Raw genomic sequence first — 15,192 nt, forward strand, 5'->3', positions numbered from 1 at the left:
ATTACACTACCACCAGAGGGCCCACCTGTTGGAGTCCCAAGGGATCCCAGCATATAAGCAGGCCACCCACGAGGTACCTGCAGTCTGGAATCTTATTAAAGGAGCTAAGGTCACACTTGCTCATTACACACAGCGCTCAGTCTCTCCCTTTCTTATGGGTGTAATGCACTCCAAAATTGCAATCCTTGGGCAATTAATTATGCTACATGTGTTCAGTGTGGAAATTCATCTTGCAGTGGTATGCCACCACGCTGCTCCTTTTAAGGCCCTGACCTGCCGCTGATGGTTCCTCGCAGGTCAGGGCCACGCTGGATGCCAGGCCGCCACGCTATTCCTCCTCCCATTGCAAGGTGCAGCACGAGCTGGTTCGGGAGGGCGACAGCTGTAAAGTGTGTGACTGGATTGGACGTCGCCATAATCTAGGTCACTGATTGGAGCTTGGGCAGGTACAGCAGGAGCGGCGAGAAATTGTAGAGCGACGTGATCGGGGTCCAGGAGAGGCGCGAGTTTGGGGCCAGAAGAGGCAAGGGCCCAGGGGCAGCACGGGCCAGCCCATACTGCAATATGTGTACGCATTAGGTCCGTGCAGCAGAGCTGGTCTCCAGTGGTTTTGGTTAATCCTTACCACTGACCAAGACCTAGCTCTGTCAAACCCGTGTGGTGGCTGGTGTGCAACGGCCACCACACACTAAAAAAAATCCACGCACTGGCATCTTCCACCCTTCAATATATATAGTTCAGGATCTGGAATATTCGGTCCTTCCTTGAAACACTTGCGAACTCATCCTTTTTGGCATTGAAGCAAGTTATCCTAGATACGAGGAACCATCTAAGAAGAAGGAGGAAATTCATGGGATCTGTTGTGCTCACCAAGCCAAGTTGCCCTTATAATGGTATAATGATTTATCTATGAGCACAATTTAAGTGTACTCCATTGTCAGTAGATATTGCAAATGCTTAAAATCCTTGGTAAATTGCTGCACCATACTATTTTGGATGGAACAATGTAAAATTGAATTTGGTTTGGTTTTTCTGACTATTTACAACTGTTGGGTTTCATCAATTGGCAAGATAATCATGATGGGCTGTTATAGTGGATCACTTCATGACTCCTTTTAAGAATGTTTTACAAAAGCATAGTGATTTTGAACACTTACTGAACAATGTTTTTTTTCTCTTATAGGCAATGCAAATGTGAATTGCAGGAGAGAGATGAGAAAATCATTGACTTGGACCAGGCTCTTAAAGATAGACAATGGGAGCTCCAACAGAGAGCAGCTCAGGTATCTTGAGGAATAAATTATTTTTAAATCAGTTGATGATACTCTACTCATAATTATTAACTGAAGAAATAAAACTAACATGTATTTTCCATGTCGATGCATAGTATTCACATCGTCTGGATTTTTGGGGGCAAACATTAGGTTGATTTGAGACAAGCACCAACCATTTGAGCTGTGATAATACATTTTGAATATTTTGCTTGATATTTTACTAGATTTGAAAAGTATTTCAACTGTCAAATGATAACTCTGATAGGCCAGTAGTTGGGAATGAGTGGGCAAGTTTAGGTGGATTCCTTGAGGGGATCGATATGACAGTTTTGAAGCAGTTGGGGATTTTGCCAGAGGAGAGACAGGTTGATGATGTTGAATTAGCATCTTGAAAATTAGGAAATCTGAAGTCGGTTGATACTATTTTCTGCAGCTATTTAGTGTAAATTGAGCCAACTATGTCTGCAGTACAGGGATTTATTGATCAGCATTTAAATAAAGCGTCTTTATTATTGATGTGGCTTTTAATAATTTAGGTGATAATACTATTTCAAATTTACTTTTGGCAAAAATAAACAGTCTATCTTAATAGGAATACTTAGCATTACCGAGAAACTCCCTTCATTAAATTAGCCCAGTTAGGCAGATACTGTGCAATATATTGAGAATTAATCCATGTACTCTTAGGAAGAATTTTTTTATTATTAAAGTGCTAATTAGTTGTATGCAGCATTAAAGCTCTAGCTGCAAATTTCCTTTTTCTGTATAGAACTTTTTAGTCTAAATAGAATCTAAAATTATGAAGTTTAATACCAGATTAGTTGCATATAAGTATCTTTCATTCTGCAGCTTACACAATTGGATATGAATGTTCGTGAACACAAAACTGAGATGGAGCAGAAAATTATCTGTTTACAAGGTTCTTTGGAGAAATCCGAGTTGAGCGTTAAGGAGCGCAGTAAACAGGTTTGCGGAGCTTAACTTTGTCTTTATCCTAATCTCTGAATTTTAATGATGGCACAGTAAAGTAGTACATTAGAGCTAAAATCATAAAATGCAAGAAATACTCATCAGGTCAGGCAGCCTCTGTGGAGAGAGAAATAGAGTTAACGTTTCAGGTCGATGGCTTTCATCCGAACTGGAAAAAGTTAGAGACATAACAGGTTGTAAGCAAGTGCAGGGGCAGGGAAAGTGGGCAGGGAGGAAAGAACAAAAGGGAATGTCTGGAGGCAAGATGGTTATGGAAACATAGAAACATAGAAAATAGGTGCAGGAGCAGGCCATTCGGCCCTTCTAGCCTGCACCGCCATTCAATGAGTTCATGGCTGAACATGAAACTTCAGTACCCCATTCCTGCTTTCTCGCCATACCCCTTGATCCCCCTAGTAGTAAGGACCTCATCTAACTCCTTTTTGAATATATTTAGTGAATTGGCCTCAACAACTTTCTGTGGTAGAGAATTCCACAGGTTCACCACTCTCTGGGTGAAGAAGTTCCTCCGCATCTCGGTCCTAAATGGCTTACCCCTTATCCTTAGACTGTGACCTCTGGTTCGGGACTTCCCCAACATTGGGAACATTCTTCCTGCATCTAACCTGTCTAACCCCGTCAGAATTTTATATGTTTCTATGAGGTCCCCTCTCATTCTTCTGAACTCCAGTGAATACAAGCCCAGTTGATCCAGTCTTTCTTGATAGGTCAGTCCCGCCATCCCGGGAATCAGTCTGGTGAACCTTCGCTGCACTCCCTCAATAGCAAGAATGTCCTTCCTCAGGTTAGGAGACCAAAACTGTACACAATACTCCAGGTGTGGCCTCACCAAGGCCCTGTACAACTGTAGCAACACCTCCCTGCCCCTGTACTCAAATCCCCTTGCTATTAAGGCCAACATGCCATTTGCTTTCTTAACCGCCTGCTGCACCTGCATGCCAACCTTCAATGACTGATCTACCATGACACCCAGGTCTCTTTGCACCTCCCCTTTTCCTAATCTGTCACCATTCAGATAAGAGTCTGTCTCTCTGTTTATCCACATTTATCCACATTAAAGATCAATAGAGGAGTTCAAGTCATCACAGATGACCGAGCACGTCCGAGTTTGAGTGGACATTGAAGAGTTTGGGCTAGTTGGTCAACTCAACTCAGTGAGGATGCTGCCGATATAGAAATTAAATGGTAGATCTTTAAGAGTATATTAAAGCACAAAGAAATTGTATGTCCCTAAACTCAAAAGACTAAGCTAAGATACTGATGGTCATGTGCAAAGGCAAATAAGTGCTAAACCCCAAAGATGCTTTCATAGATTAAAAGAATGTAATTCTCAGGAAAACAAAACATATATCACACACAATTAAAGGATCACTGGAGAAGAAGATAGTAGACAATTGGAGGAGCAATGGTAATAGCCTATTTAGCTACATTAGGAGTTAGGCCCGTTAAAGACCATATAGGGCCAATGAAAATTCCCTGGGATAGATTCAAATAGAATCCCAGGGTATGGAAGAGTTATTAAAATATTACACTGCATCAGTCTTTACTCTCCAAGGCACTGCTCAACTATCAGCAAGAAATTGCACAATTAACAGTAAAATTGTAAATATTAAAATGAATGAGGATATCATCTTCGACAAAATTAGAAACCTTAAAATAGGTCTTGCTGCCGGCTCAGATGAGATTTGCCCGAGGGTCCTTAAGGAGATGGGACATAACTTTGAGTCTCTAGCCCGTATCTTTAACAGCTTGATAAAGTCAGGGACAGTTACCTTGAACAGACATTAGCTTGGATGATGTGGAATCTATATGGGTAGAGCTGCAGAACACTAAAGGGCAAAAATCGTTAGTGGGAGTTGTGTACAGACCTCCAAACAGTAGTAGTGATGTTGGGGAGGGCATCAAACAGGAAATTAGGAGTGCATGCAATAAAGGTGCAGCAGTTATAATGGGTGACTTTAATATGCACATAGAGCTAGCCAAACTGGAAGCAATACGGTGGAGGAGGATTTCCTGGAGTGCATAAGGGATGGTTTTCTAGACCAATATGTCGAGGAACCAACTAGGGGGGAGGCCATCTTAGACTGGGTGTTGTGTAATGAGAGAGGATTAATTAGCAATCTCATTGTGCGAGGCCCCTTAGGGAAGAGTGACCATAATATGGTGGAATTCTACATTAGGATAGAGAATGAAACAGTTAATTCAGAGACCATGGTCCAGAACTTAAAGAAGGGTAACTTTGAAGGTATGAGGCATGAATTGGCTAAGATAGATTGGCTAATGATACTTAAGGGGTTGACTGGATGGGCAATGGCAGACATTTAGAGACCGCATGGATGAATTACAACAATTGTACATTCCTGTCTGGTGTAAAAATAAAAAAGGGAAGGTGGCTCAACCGTGGCTATCTAGCGTAATCAGGGATAGTATTAAAGCCAAGGAAATGGCATACAAATTGGCCAGAAATAGCAGCGAACCTGCGGACTGGGAGAAATTTAGAACTCAGCAGAGGAGGACAAAGGGTTTGATTAGGGCAGGGAAAATGGAGTACGAGAAGAAGCTTGCAGGGAACATTAAGGCGGATTGCAAAAGTTTCTATAGGTATATAAAGAGAAAAAGGTTAGTAAAGACAAATGTAGGTCCCCTGCAGTCAGAATCAGGGGAAGTCATAACGGGGAACAAAGAAATGGCAGACCAATTGAACAAGTACTTTGGTTCAGTATTCACTAAGGAGGACACAAACAACCTTCCGGATATAAAAGTGGTCAGAGGGTCTAGTAAGGAGGAGGAACTGAGGGAAATCTTTATTAGTCGGGAAATTGATGGGATTGAAGGCCGATAAATCCCCAGGGCCTGATGGACTGCATCCCAGAGTACTTAAGGAGGTGGCCTTGGAAATAGCGGATGCATTGACAGTCATTTTCCAACATTCCATTGACTCTGGATCAGTTCCTATCGAGTGGAGGGTAGCCAATGTAACCCCACTTTTTAAAAAAGGAGGGAGAGAGAAAGCAGGGAATTATAGACCGGTCAGCCTGACCTCAGTAGTGGGTAAAATGATGGAATCAATTATTAAGGATGTCATAGCAGCGCATTTGGAAAATGGTGACATGATAGGTCCAAGTCAGCATGGATTTGTGAAAGGGAGATCATGCTTGACAAATCTTCTGGATGTTTCCAGTAAAGTGGACAAAGGAGAACCAGTTGATGTGGTATATTTGGACTTTCAGAAGGCTTTCGACAAGGTCCCACACAGGAGATTAATGTGCAAAGTTAAAGCACATGGGATTGGGGGTAGTGTGCTGACGTGGATTGAGAACTGGTTGTCAGACATGAAGCAAAGAGTAGGAGTAAATGGGTACTTTTCGGAATGGCAGGCAGTGACTAGTGGGGTACCGCAGGGTTCTGTGCTGGGGCCCCAGCTGTTTACATTGTACATTAATGATTTAGACGAGGGGATTAAATGTACTATCTCCAAATTTGCGGATGACACTAAGTTGGGTGGCAGTGTGAGCTGCGAGGAGGATGCTATGAGGCTGCAGAGTGACTTGGATAGGTTAGGTGAGTGGGCAAATGCGTGGCAGATGAAGTATAATGTGGATAAATGTGAGGTTATCCACTTTGGTGGTAAAAACAGAGAGACAGACTATTATCTGAATGGTGACAGATTAGGAAAAGGGAAGGTGCAATGAGACCTGGGTGTCATGGTACATCAGTCATTGAAGGTTGGCATGCAGGTACAGCAGGCGGTTAAGAAAGCAAATCGCATGTTGGCCTTCATAGCGAGGGGATTTGAGTACAGGGGCAGGGAGGTGTTGCTACAGTTGTACAGGGCCTTGGTGAGGCCACACCTGGAGTATTGTGTACAGTTTTGGTCTCCTAACTTGAGGAAGGACATTCTTGCTATTGAGGGAGTGCAGCGAAGATTCACCAGACTGATTCCCGGGATGGTGGGACTGACCTATCAAGAAAGACTGGATCAACTGGGCTTGTATTCACTGGAGTTCAGAAGAGTGAGAGGGGACCTCATAGAAACGTTTAAAATTCTGACGGGTTTGGACAGGTTGGATGCAGGAAGAATGTTCCCAATGTTGGGGAAGTCCAGAACCAGGGGTCACAGTCTAAGGATAAGGGGTAAGCCATTTAGGACCGAGATGAGGAGAAACTTCTTCACCCAGAGAGTGGTGAACCTGTGGAATTCTCTACCACAGAAAGTAGTTGAGGCCAATTCACTAAATATATTCAAAAGGGAGTTAGATGAAGTCCTTACTACTCGGGGGATCAAGGGGTATGGCGTGAAAGCAGGAAGGGGGTACTGAAGTTTCATGTTCAGCCATGAACATATTGAATGGTGGTGCAGGCTAGAAGGGCTGAATGGCCTGCTCCTGCACCTATTTTCTATGTTTCTATGAACTAGAAGGATGCTCATGTAGTTTCTATTTTTAAAAAGGGTAACAAGGCAGAATCAGGGAAACTATAGACCTATGAACATGACTTAATTTATAGGTATGATGCTTAAAGGTATCATAAGTTGCTCTATATGGACAGTGAAGGTATTATATGGGGGACTTAAACGGCTTCTGGAATACAAGGTTGTGTCTTACTAATTTGATTGAATTTTTTTGGGAGTGGATGAGGAAATCCATACGTTGAGCACCTGGCTTTTCAGAATGCATTTGATAAGGTACCTCACATTAGATTGCTCTACAACAGAGGTTCTCAACCTTTTTGCTTTTGAGGCCCACCTCCCATGTTATCAAAATTCCACAGATCCCCTGTAACACAACACATGTATTTTTTCTGTATAAGCGAGTGCAAGGCCTTTATTTCACCTTTTCAACACAATTAATCACAGGAGAGACTGAATCAACTAAGGCATGGAGGTTACACAAATGGGGTAATTTCATGAAATCGAAGTACGCAACCCCCTGAAAATTTACCAGTGAGCTGTTGTGAGCCAAGCAGGAAACAATCTCGAGCAGAAACTAATCCCCTGTTGCAGGCTTCGAGGTCACCAAATTACATAAATGCTGTTCGGGGGGAAGTGGGTGGTGGGGTGGGGATGAAGAGGTTGTTTTTTTTTTCAAATCATGGATAACATTCAATTAATGCATACATAAAAACATGCACGCTTCTTTCTTGAATATTTTAATGACCAACTGAATATATGAATCCAGTACTCGGTGATTAAATATACATCAGCGATCATTAACTAAGAAAAATTATCATGGGTAGGCATTATTTATGACCTTGAATTTCTAGTCGGTAGCAAGCCGGGTAGCACTGCACCTGTGCAAAGACCCTGTGGGGAAATAGACAGTAATGGTTTGTAACTAAAATAATTCAATGACTAAGCTTTAAAGAGAATGTTGTTGCTGTACATTTCCTATTACTGTAAGCAGAAGATTTCTGAAGCTCTGAGCTGGATAACCGTACAATCAGGCTGCTGGGTAGAGGGCGTAACCTGAATAGTTAAAACTGTACTTATTACTGGCCAGGATTACGTGCTAATAAACACTCGGGTTGCTGAGGTACTTACTGACTTGCCTTTAGCTGTCTAATAACCCCCTCGGGCTGCACTTGCACTCCCACTGCACACTGCACCTTCACCCCAGTGATCCTGACTCCAGGCAGGCGGCTGCACTGTAACCTAACCTTGATGGCAACTGTGTGATTGACAGGCATGTCCAGCCAGTGGCGTCCATTCGGAGGGTCTCGTCTTCTCCTTGCACTGATTGACAGGCATACCCCTTGAACCTTCTCGCCTACCCCCAGTTGAGAACCCCTGCTCTACTAGATAGAATCTTGTGGAAATAGTGGCAAGCTGCTGCAGTGGATCATGAATTGGCTGTGTGCCCATGGACAGAAAGTTGTTATTGGAACATAGGAACAGGAGTAAGCCGTGAGCCGGTTCTATCAGTCAATTACATCTTGGCTGATCCGTATCTTAACTCCATTTTACGTGCCTTGGTTCTATAATCCTTAACACGCTTGCCCAACAAAATTCTATCAGTCTCAGTTTTAACATTTTCAATTGATTTCACCTCAACAGCTTTTTGGGTGAAACAGTTCCAGATTTCCAGTACCCTTTATCAATGGCTGTGAACTTGCTTGGAGGCAAATTATTGGTGACGTAGGATTGGTGTTGGGACCTTTGCTCTTTTCTGTCTTTATTAATGATCTAGATGTGGGTGATGGGGAATTATCCACATGTTTGCGACTGATGCAAAGATTTATGCAAGTGTAAGGATGGTGGAGGAGACTAAAAATCTGTGCGCAGATCTTGATATATTGGGGAAATGGTATTTAACTTAGACAAGTGCAGTGTTATGTGTGTGGGCGGAACCCCTGCTAAACATAGTTAAAGTCTTTCCTAGCTTTCACTCCATACTTGTGTGTTGGCCACAGAGATTATTTGGAGCAAAGTGGAAACAGAGTCTCGCAAATTATGTATGGTTCACATGGCAACTGGATAAAGTCACATTTCTACATCTTCAGCTTCTTTCCAAATGTGCCTCAAACAAGTTAGATAAATGTCATTCAGATAGCAAAGTGACTGTACCATTCAGCTCTAATTGTTCTCTATATAGATGCTATAGCTGCAGCACATGAGATCCTTGGTACACCTTTACTTGGTTAAGATTATTAGTCTCCACTTGAGAAGATCACTAATACTTCCAGAGGATGTAGTTAATACTTCAATATTTTATGCTTGAGCAGCTGCAATTGATTGACAGAGTTATAAAGAAAGAATGAGGAAGGCCATATCTAGAGTAGCTAATATCACTTTTCAGCAAATGAAGACAAAAATTATGCCCAAGTTTTTTTTTTGGATCTGTTGGTTGAGTACAAATGCCAGTTCAGCATTTCTTGTCCTAAGGTACACAGCTGAGCTGTAAGTTTGCCTCAATTTCGATCTGAATCTCTTTCAGATTACCTATCTAAATTGCCTCCTGACAATGAAACCAACTCTAACATCACTTTGTATGGATAGGTGGAAACTTTGGATGAAAAACTACAGCTCACACAAGAAGAGTTGCGTGAGAAAGACTTTGAGCTACTACAAAAGGAGCAGCAAATAAGTCAGATGAAAAGTGAAGTTGAAGAAAAGCATATACAGATTGAGGAATATGAGCAGGTAAATATAACAAGTAATACTTAAGCAACAGAAACTTGCGCAGATAATAGCGCCTTTAACATGGGAAAAATATCCCAAGGTGTTTCAGAAGCGTGAGGAAAGCAAACGCCAAGCCCAAGAAACAGGAATTATGAAGGGTTACCAAAAGCTTGGTCAAAATAATGGGTTTGAAAAGAGGAGAGAGAGAGATGGAGGCACAAAAGGGTTAGGGAAGGAATACCAGAGAGTGGGACCCAAGTGGCTGACAGGCCAATGATCGCCTGAAGGGAGGTGCTGCACAAGATACTGGAACCAGTGTAACTGTGAACTTTGGGGGATGGGGGCAGGGAAAGTTGGCTGACTAGAGGGGGTTAATGAAACGGGGGGGGTGAGGCCATGGATGGACTTAAAGACGAGGACAGGAATTTTAAATTTGAGGTGATGGTGGATTGGGATCCAATGTAGGCCAATGAGGATTGGGAAATAGGAAAGGCACTTGGTACAGGATAGGATACAAGCATCAGAGATTTTGGAGCTGGAGATTATGGGGGTGAAGGATGGAAGACCAGTAAAGAGAGCATTGAAGTAATCAAGTCTGGAGGCAATGTGGCATGTTATTTAAAATTCTGCTTTTGCCGTTTTATCTCTTTCAGTTCTGTGGGGGGGGGGGCAATATAATCTAAGACGATAATATGTTTTCATTGTCACTGCCTTATATTCTCACTTTACCAAGCAATATGGATTTTCAAGTTTGAAAAATGTCCTTTGAGCTATTTAAATGAGAACTTTGTATATCACATTAAATGTAGAGAAATATCGCACGGTGCTTTGCAGAGGCATAATGAAGGAAAAAATGGACACTGAGCCAAAGAAGATCTCCGGAGGGGTGACCAAAAACTTGATCGAAGAGGTGTATTTTAAGGGGGCTTATTAAAGGAGAAGAGAGGTGGAGAAATTTAGAGAGGGAATTCCAGTGTGTGGGGCCTTGGCAAGTGAAGGCCCGGCCGTCAATAGTGGGGTGAAGGGAGGATGGATGCACGAGGTCAGATTTGGAAGAATGGAAGATTCAAGGGGGATTGTAAGGCTGGAGGAAGCTACAGACAAAGCTAAGGATTAGGCCATGATGGACTTTAAACAAAAAAATGTGAATTTTAAATTGGAGGCTTTGGGGGACGAGAAGTCAGTGTAGGACAGCGTGGACAGAGGTGATTGGTGAGTGGGACATGGTGCAGGATAGGATATGGGCAGCAGTTATGGATGAACTGAAGTTAACCAAGTGGGTGGAGGATGGGAGACTGACCAGGAAAGCATTGGAATAGATGAGGATTGAGTCAGCATATGAGCTGAGATAACGGTGAAGGTTGGTGATGTTACGGAGGTGTATGTAGGCCTTTTTTGTGATAGACAGTATATGGGGTCAGAAGCTCAGCTCGGGGTTGGATAGGATGCAGAGGTTGCAAACAGTGTAGTTCAGTCCGAGACACTAGTTGGCGAGAGAGATGGAATTGGTTGCAAGGGTATGGAGTTTGTGGTAGGAGCCGAAGCTGAATGCTTTGATTGAGGAAATTGAAGTTTACCCAAAACTGCTGTCGGGCAGGTAGTCTGACAACAACAGAAATAATGAAGGGGCCAAAATGAGGTGGAGAAGTAGAGCTGCCTGTCATCAGCAAACATGTGGAAAATCATCCCACGTCTGAGGATGATGTCGCTAAGTGGTAGCTTGTAGAGGAGGAATAGAAGAGGGCTCCAGAGGTAACAGTGTGGACAGGAAGAGACACCATTGCTGAGGATACTCTGGTTATGTTTCGGATAGGTACGACTGGAATAAAGTGAGTACAGTCCCACTGAGGTGGACACAGGAGAGGTTTTGGAGCAAGTTGCTGTGATTGACCATATCAAAAGCTGAAGAGAGAACTAGGAAGGATAATGCATCATAATCACAGTCACAGAGGATGTAATTTGTGGCTTTGGTTCAGGCTGTTTTGGTGCTGTGGTTGGGATGGAACCTTGAGATTCAAACATGGAATTACAGGAAGGATTGGCAAGGATTTGGGAAGCAACAACATGCTCAAAGACCTTTTAAAGGAAAGGGAGGTTGAAGATGGGGCAATAGTTTACAAGGGTAGAGGGTGGGTATTTGAGGAGTGGGGTGATGCCGGTTTTGAAAGGGAGGGGAAACCATATCGGAGGACTGCAGATTGTTTACAATAGGGAAGTTGGGATTTATTGGTAAGGGGGCCAAGGGAGCAGGAGTTGGGCCTCATGGAATAGATGAGCTCAGAGAGGAAATTAGGAAAGAAATTAGACATGGGTTCAAAGTATTGCAGGGAGAAATTTGGCTTGGTGGGCAAGGAGAAAAGGGGGAAACAACAGAGGCAGCCGAATGGATGATAACAATCCTAATGTCAAAGTCGTCCAGGAGCTCTTGCACTTGTTGGAGGTGAAGCAGGGGAGAGAGGTTGTTAAGGAGATGGTTGGTAGTGGAGAAAATAAGCCACGGGTTATATTTGCTCTCCAGGATGATCCTTGAAAAGTGGATAATTTTGGCAGAGTGAGTCCTGATAGTACTTGATATGGTCCAGCTAAATTTGGTGATGGGTGGCCAAGTCATTTGTATGTTAGCTATACTCAAGTCTGCCCCCTCCCCCCAATCCCCACTTTGATTTGAGGGAGTGAAGATTGGGGTCATGTTAGGGAGAACAACTGGGATAGGAGAGTGTCATGTTTCTGCTGGGGACAAAAGTATCAAAGGTGGAGGTGAGGCAGTGGTTGAGCATATCAATGACAGCAAAAATATTGTGGTGAATGGAGGGCTAAAAGCTAAACAATTCTAATTGGAAGTTGTAACTGATTTACGAGAGAATTTTTCCAGTGGTGGAAGTAGAAAGAAGTGGGGTTGCGAAGATATGGAGAGATGTGGGTGGTGATGGATGCAACAAAGTGATCAGAAATGGCCTTGTCATTGATCGAGACTATGTGAGGTGGCTAGGTCGCAGGGGTCATAGTCAATAAGCGAGAGTTTATATGAAGGGAGAAGTTTGGGGCATTGAATTAATATGGGAGAGAGCAAGATGAGTTGAGATGGAGGTTGAAATAACAGAGGATGAGGAATCACTCAGAAGTAGAAGCAGTAGCAGGACATTTGGAAAAGCAAAATTTGATCAGGCGGAGTCAGCATGGATTTATGAAGGGGAAATCATGTTTGACAAATTTGCTAGAATTCTTTGATGATGTAACAAACGAGGTGGATAAAGGGGAATCAGTGGATGTGGTATATTTGGACTTCCAGAAGGCATTTGACAAGGTGCCACATAAAAGGTTACTGCACAAGATAAAAGTTCACGGGATTGGGGGTAATATATTAGCATGGATAGAGGATTGGCTAACGAACAGAAAACAGAGAGTAGGGTTAAATGGTTCGTTCTCGGGTCGGCAATCAGTAACCAGTGGGGTGCTGCAGGGATCAGTGCTGGGACCCCAACTATTTACAATCTATATTAACGACTTGAAGGAAGGGACCGATTGCAACGTAGCCAAGTTTGCTGACTATACAAAGATGGGAGGAAAAGCAATGTGTGAGGAGGATACAAAAAATCTGCCAAAGGACATAGACAGGCTAAGTGAGAGGGCAAAAATTTGGCAGATGGAGTATAATGTTGGAAAGTGTGAGGTCATGCACTTTGGCAGAAAAAAATCGAAGAGCAAGTTATTATTTGAATGGAGAAAGATTGCAAAGTGCTGCAGTACAGCGGGACCTGGGGGTACTTGTGCATGAAACACAAAAGGTTAGTATGCAGGTACAGCAAGTGATCAGGAAGGCCAATGGAATCTTGGCCTTTATTGCAAAGGGGATGGAGTATAAAAATAGAGAAGTCTTGCTACAGTTATTTTGGTGAGGCCACACCTGGAATACTGCGTGCAATTTTGGTTTCCATATTTACGAAAGGAAATACTTGCTTTGGAGGCAGTTCAGAGAAGGTTCACAAGGTTGATTCTAGAGATGGTGGGGGTGACTTATGAGGAAAGGTTGAGTAGGTTGGGCCTCTACTCATTGAAATTCAGAAGAATGAGAGGTAATCTTATCGAAACGTATAAGATTATGAGGGAGCTTGACGGGGTGCATGCAGAGAGGATGTTTCTACTGATTGGAGAGACTAGAACTAGAGGGCATAATCTTACAATAAGGGGCCGCTCATTTAAAACTGAGATGAGGAGAAATTTCTTCTCTGAGGGTTGTGCATCTGTGGAATTCGTTGCCTCAGAGAGCTGTGGAAGCTGGGACATTGAATAAATTTAAGACAGAAATAGACAGTTTCTTAAACGATAAGGGAATAAGGGGGTTATGGAGAGCCGACAGGAAGTGGACCTGAGTCCATGATCGGATCAGCCATAATCGTATTAAATGGCGGAGCAGGCTCGAGGGGCCGTATGGCCTACTCCTGCTCCTATTTCTTATGTTCTTATGTTAAGTGTCGCTCAATAGTGAGCTGTCAGTCTGGGTGCCATCTTCCTATAATATCTCGAAATTGCTTCCTGTGCTTGAAGAAACTGAAGCTTGTTGACTCACCATATCAAAAGATGACAAATAGAGTTGCATTTCTCTGATTATCCTCTTTGCTTATTTTACTTGAGCTCTGATGATTTCAGTACAGCCACAAAGCAAGTTATCCATCTTCCTTTTATTGAGTTTGGTTGAAGAACACCCAGTAGTTCTCTTTAAAAATATATGGAACACTATTTCCTAAATAAGTACAGTCATGTTCTTGGATATGCTTCATAATTATGAGCCTTTCTGCTCATTTGATTTGCATTTATTCAGATTTTGAAAAATAAGGAACAGTGTATTGTAAAGCAACATCAGGAAGTATTGGGTGAATGCCAGCAGGTGCGCCTAGCTCGTGAACAAATGCAGCGCTCTCATCTGGAATTGAGGGAGGCTCAGCAAAGTCTAGCACAGGTACAAAGGGAGGTGGACCATCTCACTCTCGAGCTGGATGAAACTATTCAACTTTCTCAAGAAAAGGTAACTATTAAAAGTGGGCAACTGGAGACAGTTGAACAAAATGTATAGCTACATACTGCATTAAATAGAAGGGAACTGGCTGCTGCTGTAAGTTGGAACACTACCCTTCCAACCCTGGAATCTGGGTTTGAATTGACCTTGAAAGGATAGAATGAAATTCTCCTTAAAGATTGTAAGGGAGATTTATTAGAGCTGATCCTACCAAACCTTGGTTCCCAGCACAAAACCGCTTTCCCTGGTTACTCGTCTCTCACTCAGGAACCACAATGATGGACGTGGAAGTGGAAATGTCGCACTTGTTCAGTTGAGAATTCTCTTATGAGGTTGGAGTGAAGGCATGTTGCTGAGACAATATAAAGGGAGTTTTATATCCAATCCATTCTATACTTGGCCTGAGAATGTCTGATGTGACTGCAGTAAAGACTTTACAAAATCTATTTGGGAAAATTGTACCAAACATAGAGATTTGTAACCGATCTTGTGGTAAATCTTGCGTTAAAAATTTGAATTTCACATGCAGATCTTCCGAATCTTTGGATTCACTAAGCTTCCATTATTTAATCCGAGGAAATGATAAGAACATGAGAAATAGGAACAGGAGTAGGCCATACGGCCCCTCGAGCCTGCTCCGCCATTCAGTAAGATCATGGTTGATCTGATCATGGACTCGGCTCCACTTCCCCGCCCGCTTCCCATAATCCCTTATCCCCTTATCGCTCAGAAACTGTCTATTTCCGTCTTAAATGTATTCAATGTCCCAGCTTCCACAGTTCTCCAAGGCAGTAAAT

At 42.8% G+C, this 15,192-nt stretch overlaps 1 protein-coding gene across 2 annotated transcripts in view; it reads left to right on the forward strand.

Moving 5' to 3' along the window:
• ccdc18 (coiled-coil domain containing 18) overlaps positions 1 to 15,192 on the forward strand; it is a 235,617-nt gene that overhangs the window by 157,665 nt on the left and 62,760 nt on the right. For both annotated transcript variants that reach the window (XM_070886607.1, XM_070886608.1), the window contains exons 22-25: positions 1,184 to 1,283; positions 2,124 to 2,240; positions 9,259 to 9,402; positions 14,201 to 14,404. In XM_070886607.1, coding sequence (XP_070742708.1) covers positions 1,184 to 1,283; positions 2,124 to 2,240; positions 9,259 to 9,402; positions 14,201 to 14,404 — 565 coding nt within the window. The remainder of the gene's footprint in view (positions 1 to 1,183; positions 1,284 to 2,123; positions 2,241 to 9,258; positions 9,403 to 14,200; positions 14,405 to 15,192) is intronic.

The sequence above is a fragment of the Pristiophorus japonicus genome, chromosome 8, assembly GCF_044704955.1.
Source record: "Pristiophorus japonicus isolate sPriJap1 chromosome 8, sPriJap1.hap1, whole genome shotgun sequence".
NCBI classification, from domain to species: domain Eukaryota; kingdom Metazoa; phylum Chordata; class Chondrichthyes; family Pristiophoridae; genus Pristiophorus; species Pristiophorus japonicus.